This window comes from Leptonychotes weddellii, unplaced genomic scaffold (assembly GCF_054177405.1).
Source record: "Leptonychotes weddellii isolate Sample4059 unplaced genomic scaffold, ASM5417740v2 HiC_scaffold_10081, whole genome shotgun sequence".
NCBI classification, from domain to species: Eukaryota; Metazoa; Chordata; class Mammalia; order Carnivora; family Phocidae; genus Leptonychotes; species Leptonychotes weddellii.
This window is the reverse complement of record NW_027677200.1, coordinates 1-7,671: the sequence shown is the minus strand read 5'-3', so window position 1 is coordinate 7,671 and position 7,671 is coordinate 1. Positions and strand designations below refer to the sequence as shown.

At 53.1% G+C, this 7,671-nt stretch overlaps 1 protein-coding gene across 1 annotated transcript; it reads left to right on the top strand.

Annotated features, from left to right (window-relative positions):
* Window positions 1-4: 4 nt before the first annotated feature.
* TNNT1 (troponin T1, slow skeletal type) lies at window positions 5-7,493 on the top strand (the record flags this gene model as incomplete). The annotated part of the gene is made up of 8 exons (XM_081809453.1): window positions 5-20; window positions 241-273; window positions 991-1,012; window positions 3,145-3,205; window positions 3,486-3,602; window positions 3,813-3,890; window positions 6,027-6,140; window positions 6,405-7,493. Coding segments are annotated over 8 exons (555 nt in total), but the record flags the coding sequence as incomplete, so codon positions are not given.
* Between the last annotated feature and the right edge of the window lie 178 nt (window positions 7,494-7,671).

The window sequence follows — 7,671 nt, the reverse complement described above, 5'->3', positions numbered from 1 at the left end:
GGAGGAGGAGGAGGAGGAAGGTGAGACCTGACCCCCGCGGGTCTGCAGCCGGACGCAGCCTCGCGGGGCCGGGTGGGGAGGGGGCGGGGCGGGGCCGGCGGGCACTGGGCTCGCGAGCGCCCCGGCTTCAGGTCCTTTAACAGCCTCTCCCCTCTCTTTCCTCTCTGCCCCCACACGCCGGCCTGGCCGCTCCCCCTCGCTCCCCCATCCTCGCTTCTCCCCCTGCCTCCTCCTCCCCAGCCGCCGAGGAGCCGGAGCCGGTGGCAGAGCGAGGTAACCGCGGCTGCTTCGCTTCTCGAGCCGGATTTCCTCGGGCCCTGACCCCTGCGAGGACCCCCTGCGCCCCCGCAACCCGCCCAGGCCCGGTCCTTTAAGCCCCGGAGAGCTCGCGCGCCCTCTGGTGTCCACGAAGGGAAATCGCCTCGCTGAGGCTTTAACCCTTTCCCTTCTTTCTTAAAGAGACCGACACCCAAGCCTTCTTCCCCAACCTGGAGGAATACTTGTAGAAGGGTTGGATGTTTGCGAACAGGCACGCCCCCATCTTCGCCCCCGACCCTGTCATTTTTTCCCTCCATATACATTCAAAGGTTGGGGCCTGAGTTGCAGAAGGGGCTCTCCCTGGGAGTCTGGATTCCTGTGTCCCCAGAGGGGAGGGGCTGGGGACACCCTGCAGTGCTAGGTGTAAATGGAGAAGAGCAGGAGCTCTGGGTATGTAGAAGGAGGAAGGTCTGGGGGGTTTGGACCCCTGGGTTCCCAGAGAAGTGGGAGGGGGATCCCCACACCAGTTCTGAATGTATATCTGATGCGTGTGACCCTCTTCCCCCTTTACAGCCACCCTGATTTCCCTTCTCCCCTCTTCTCCCCCCACTCATGCCTCTCCCCCAGAGCTGCTCTTGGGGGCTGTGGCTTGGAGGGGGGTTCCCTCCTCTGGGTGTGTCAGGCCCACCCCCATGAACTCTTGCTAATTATCTCTTTGTATCTCCCCACTAGAAGAGGAGCGCCCCAAACCAAGGTGAGATCCTAGAGGGCTGGGGGGAGGGTCCCAGTCACATCCTCCTCAATATATCCCCTACCCCCAGAGATAGGGTGTGAGAAAGGCAGAAAAGGAGAGTGGGGCACTTGAAACAGGAAAGGACAGTGATTTCTTCTTTCAGCAAATGGTCCACAGAACTTCCCGTGGCATTTGGCGAGTCAGATCCCATCTGCTCTGTTGGTGAAACAGACCCAGATACAGTGATGGTAGCACACAAGAGGGCCCTATGTTTGCCCTAGGCAGTCACAGAAGGCTTCCCAGGGGAGGTGATACCAGAGTCCTGAGGGATGAGGAGTTCACTAGCTGAAGGAAGTGGGAGGGATATTGCAGAGGAGAAAGCTGTGGGGAGCACACACGGTGCAGTGGCTGGATCTAGACCACTCTTTCGGGGAGCAGATACAGACACAGGTCATTCTGATGATGGAGGTCCTATACTAGGCAGATCTGTGGAGGCCATGAGAGCTCGTGGGGGCAGAGGGTCCTGGAGGAGGTGACACTGGGGCCAAAGCTTGAAGAGGCAAGGAGGCAACAATCTGAGCATGAGAAAAAAACCTAGAAGCAGAGTTCTGTGGGTTGATATGGGCAGTCGTGCCAATTTCATTGTGGCTAGAGCATAGAGTGCAAGAAGGGGTGGGTCTGGGGCGCCTGGGTGGCTCAGTTGGTTAAGCGACTGCCTTCGGCTCAGGTCATGATCCTGGAGTCCCAGGATCGAGTCCCGCATCGGGCTCCCTGCTCGGCAGGGAGTCTGCTTCTCCCTCTGACCCTCCTCCCTCTCATGCTCTCTGTCTCTCATTCTCTCTCTCTCAAATAAATAAATAAAAATCTTTAAAAAAAAAAAAAGAAGGGGTGGGTCTGCGCAGGGTTTTGAGCAGAGGAGGCATTGGATCAGATCTGAGAGAGAGCAAGGGGGATCAGGGAAGGCTTGTCGGAGGCGGCAAGGCCTCTGGGGATGCAGTATATCAGGGGAAGGGCATTGCAGGCAGAGGGAACAGCATATGCAAAGGCCCAGGGGTGCAAAGGCACACAACATAGCCAGGGAACCATGAAATATGGTGTGTGGCTGTGAGGGAGGAGAGAAGTTGCTGGAGGAGTTGACTGGGGCCAGATGGAGAAGGGTTTTGAATGCTGAGTTGCTTAGACTTTGTCTTAAGGGTGAGCTCTGAGCTAAAGTCATGAAGGAAGATGAACTGAAGGTGGACAGCAGGAGGCTGGGAGGCCAGGAGGAGGCTGGTATGAAGGTTCACAGGGGAGGGGCTGAGGCCTGAGCTGGGCAGGGGGCGTGGGTGGGAAAGGGGGAACAGACTGGGGAGATGCCTAGGCGAAGAGGCCAGGACTTGCTGTTGGAGCAAGGGGAGGGAGGTGAGGGTCTGGGCTGAGAACCTGAGGGGTGGTGGAGCCATCACTCCGTCTTGGGGAAGTTGATGGGCTCCGTGGAGGCATGGTGTGTGAGAATGCCGGAAATGTTCAGGAGGCACCCACTAACCCGAGTCTGGGATCTCGGAGAGAGTCTGGGCTGGAGACAGAGGTGGTGAATCCTCAGTAACTGACGATAATCGAAGTCATGCAACTGAATGACGTGGATCGTGAGAGTTTCCTATGCATAAATAAAAGGGCGAAACTCTTTAAAGGGCTTTCTGGGGACAAGGAGACAGAGACAGGACAGCTAGAGGAGTCGGAAGCAAATCAGGCGATGGACAGTGCTGTCTTAAAAAGCAGAGAATTCGAATGTAGGTGTGGCCTAGGGCACCAACACCCAATACGAATTTAATGCAAGCCACATATGTAAAAACATCTGTATTTTTACAAGCTGCACTTTAAAAAGTAAAACAAAACAGGGAAAAATTAATCTTCATAGCATTTTTTTAATTCAACCCGTTATATCTGAAATTTCATCATTTCAACATGTAATCGATAGGAGACATTATTAGTGAAATATATTACATTTTTCTGTTTGAACCAAGCGTTCGAAATGCAGCGTGTTTCACAGACAGCCCATAGAATCTCGATTCGGACCAGCTCCCTGTCAGGTGCCCCGAAGCTGGCTGCCACACTGGACGGCGCTCCATCAGGGAGCTCAGGCTGCTCAGTCTTTTCCCCTTTCCACCCATCAGGCCTGTGGTCCCTCCCCTGATTCCCCCGAAGATCCCAGAAGGGGAACGTGTGGACTTCGATGTAAGTAAAGGACACCCAGTCCCCAGGTGCCTTTGTGCAAATTAGGAAGAGGCGCCCCTGGCTTCTCCCTTCTTTTGGAGTCCCCTAAAATGGACCGCATGGGCCACTAGTGCCACCTGCTGGGAACATCGCGAACAGCGGCCCCTGGTCCCCTACACGGTCCAAGTCGGTCTTTGCAGGCAAGGGCCCTGCCGCGACATGTCTCAGAGGCGCTCACAGGTGGGGGCCTGGCCCTCCGCACTGCCTGGGAATGACGCGGCCCCCACCCTTCGTCCTGCAGGACATCCACCGGAAGCGCATGGAGAAAGATCTGCTGGAGCTGCAGACGCTCATTGACGTGCATTTTGAACAGCGGAAGAAAGAGGAAGAGGAGCTCATTGCTCTGAAAGAGCGCATTGTGAGTGGAGGGAGGTGGAGTTCTGCAGATTCCTCCCTCACCCCGTGCTGTCCTGGGTCTGGCAATGGTTCCTGTCCAGTACAGACCTGAGGCTGAATCATTTGGGAACTTGTCCAAGTCGGTGGCCACACTCAAACTTGCTCATCTCTGCTCTTGACCTCCTTGGGGAGGGGGCGTCCCTGCAACCCCTCATTCTTCTCCCCTCCGCAGGAGCGGCGCCGGGCTGAGAGAGCTGAACAGCAGCGCTTCCGAACCGAGAAGGAGCGCGAGCGTCAGGCCAAACTGGCGGTGGGTGCCTCCCCTGCCCTGCGAGACCAAATGTTTCTTCTTCAGCTGGATGCTCTATTTCCCATTCACGATCTTTTCTGTGGTCCTGAGAAAGTCCTTGCACTGTATTATTCAAGGATCTCTCAGTTGGAAGGGACAGAAACCCCAACCTAAACTGGATTCAGCAGAAAGAGCATTTTATTTGCTCATATAACTAAAAAAGTGTAGAGTGTGACTTGCTTCAGGTATGGCTGGATCAAGGAACTCAAGATTACAAAGACCCAGCTTTTCTCTTCCTATCCCTGGGCCCATCTTTCTGTGGACACTGGGGTGATGAGGTCATCATGAGTTTGCCCGGGATGTTCCTGGTCTGAGTCCTGAAAATGCTGTATCCCATCAGTCCCAGGTGAACCAGATGGTCAGTCACCCTACTGGACACCTTCTTCTCAGGCAGGGGTGGCAAGTGACCACCAACAACTCTGGCTATCACTCCTCTTTTATCTGTCTTCTACATCATTCTGGGATGAGTTCAGATTTGTCACCTGTCCATCTTGTAGTGAATTGCTGGCTAGTTGTAGGAGATTGTGAGAATGCTCCCATTGGTGTAGGCTTTGGAAACATGATCTGCCTTGGCATCAAGGAGTGGCCCACTTGAATCACTTTTAAAGATTAGGAGTTGGGTGGGGCGCCTGGGTGGCTCAGTTGGTTAAGCGACTGCCTTCGGCTCAGGTCCTGATCCTGGAGTCCCTGGATCAAGTTCCGCATCAGGCTCCCTGCTCAGCGGGGAGTCTGCTTCTCCCTCTGACCCTCTTCTCTCTCATGCTCTCTCTCATTCTCTCTCTCAAATAAATAAATAAAATCTTTAAAAAAAAAAAAAGATTAGGAGTTGGGTGACATGGTAGACATCGTACTGGTCTCCCAAAGATGTTCACATCCTAATTCCCAGAGTCTATGAATTTGGTGCCTTGCATGGCAAAAGATGGTGCCTGTGGTTAAGTTAAGGATCTTGAGGTGGGAGATGATTCTGGATTATCCAGATGGGCCTCATGTTATCACAAGGGTCCTTGCAAGAGGGAGGCTGTACGGTCAGAGTCAGAGATGTTTGAAGATACTTCTCTGCTAGCTTAGAAGACGAAGGAAGGGGCCTGGAGCCAAGGGAGGCAGGCAGCCCCTAGAAGCGAGGGCAAGGGAGTGAATTCTCCCCTAGAGCCTCCACAAGGAACCAGCCCTATTCACTCCTTGATTTTAGCCCAGAAGACCCATTTTAGACTTCTGACCTGCAGAACTGTAAGGTGATAAACGTGTGCCAATTTTTAAAAGATATTTATTTATTTGAGAGAGAGAGAGCACAAGTGGGGGGAGTGGCAGAGGGAGAGGGAGAAGCAGACTCCCCACCGAGCAGGGAGCTGAACATGAGACTCCATCCCAGGACCCTGGGATCAGGACCCGAGCTGAAGGCAGATGTTTAACCAACTGAGCCACCCAGGCTCCTCAAACTTGTGCTGTTTTAAGCTATTAAATTTGTAAATTTCAGCAGTGATAGGAGATTAATTCAGATGGGGCATGCTGGACATGCCCCAGCCGTCATACCCACCTCACCAGCCCTTTCAGTGGGGACAGGAGTTGGTCTGGACAAGCCACTCTTTCTGGAACATGGGGCTGCCTTCAGTAGACATTCTAGAACCTCGTCCTCAGACTCAAGGCCAGCAGCCGCTTCAGTACTCCAAGTCCCCCACCCCCATCACCGGTCACCCTCCTGCATCCTCTGACACCGTTATTCTTGTCTCATGAGAATAAAGCAGACGAAGGCCCAGAGAGGGGGAGTATCTGCACTGAGGCCACCCAGCAACGCTCAGCATTGGCCATTCAGACTAGAGGAATGCAGAAAAAAGCAGGAATATCCCTTTCCCATTTTAAAAGTTTTGCTTGGGGGATATTAAGGCTCAGAGAGGAGAAGGGACTTGAAGGTGGTCACACAGCCAGGCCTGGAAGGGCCAGGAGCAGAACGTCTGCGTTTTTGCCTGTTCGGACATTGACTTTGTCTCATGCACTGGGTCTGACTGACCCCTGCTTTACTCAGCTCCCACATCCCCATCTCAGACCCCTTCCCTGCAGGGGGTGGGACAGGCCTTGGGGTTAACACCCTTCTTCCCTCAGGAGGAGAAGATGCGGAAGGAGGAAGAGGAGGCCAAGAAGCGGGCTGAAGATGATGCCAAAAAGAAGAAGGTTCTATCCAATATGGGAGCCCATTTTGGGGGTTACCTGGTCAAGGTGAGTTCAGCCTGCTGGGACCTAAAGTCTATGTTCCCAGGGAGGAAGCAACTGAGGACCTAGATTTCTGGTTCCTAATGGAGGTGGGGGCTGGGGGCTGGACTCCTGGGTCTGAGGGGGGAGGACCTGGGGGTCCTGGACTCCTGGGTCTGAGGGAGGAGGGGCTGGGGGGTCTGGACTCCTGGGTGTAGGGACAAGGTGGGGAGGAACCCCCTGTGTTCTGATCTATCCCACAGTTCAGTATGTCCTTTTCCCTACCCTCAGGCAGAACAAAAACGCGGTAAGCGCCAGACAGGTCGGGAGATGAAACTGCGCATCCTGAGTGAGCGTAAAAAGCCTCTGAACATCGACCACATGGGAGAAGACCAGCTCCGGTAGGTGGGATGGGGGCTCAGGGTGGGAGGGGGCCGTTGAAAGACAGCGAGATAAGGGGACTCTTACCCAGTTCTGGGAGGGCAGAAGCACAGGTCTGAGCCCTGGTGCTGTGTGACTTTGGACAAGTGTGTCCCCCTCTCTGGGCCTCTGTTGTCTTACCTGGGAAACGTCACTGATATAGGACCCACTTTTTGTAGGTACCATGACCTGTAGAGTCTGGGAGGTAATATGGTGGGAAGCCAGAGAAGATGGCTCACCAAAAGTTAGGAGATTATGTTGACCTATTGATGTCCCCTGGAAACTCAGGCAGGTCCCATCTTTATGTGAATTAAAGCCAGACATGCTGGTGAGAACTTTCCAGCCAAGTCTCTACCCCATGGGACCCTATCTGCCCCTTTATGTCCCATTCACAGGACAGCCCATGTCTTGTGATAAGCCGCCAGAGGAAAGGGTGCAGAGGGCTTTTCCTTCTGGGGCCTCATTGGTAGCTTGATCTTCTCTGGTCTGGGCATGACTCATAAAGTCAGAAACCCCCACTGCCCCAGAGGTAGCACAGTGAGGGGGACCGAAGCTCAGCACCTGCTCCACCACTTACCAGCTGTGTGATCTTAGGCACGTTATGTAATTTTTCTGAGCCTCACTTTCCTTACTGATAAAATGAGGCTGGGATAACAGAAGTCTACCTCATACACCTGTGAAAGGTCAGTGAGGTGATGATGATGAAAACAAAGTCTACCTCATACACTTGTGAGGTCAGTGAGGTGATGATGAAAACAAAATCTACCTCATATACCTGTGAAAGGTCAGTGAGGTGATGATGATGATGAAAACAAAGTCTACCTCATACACTTGTGAGAGGTCAGTGAGGTGATGATGAAAACAAAGTCTACCTCATACCTTTGAAAGGTCAGTGAGGTGATGATGAAAACAAAATCTACCTCATATACCTGTGAAAGGTCAGTGAGGTGATGATGATGATGAAAACAAAGTCTACCTCATACACTTGTGAGAGGTCAGTGAGATGATGATGAAAACAAAGTCTACCTCATACACTTGTGAGAGGTCAGTGATATGATGATGAAAACAAAGTCTACCTCATACACTTGTGAGAGGTCAGTGATATGATGATGAAAACAAAGTCTACCTCATACACTTG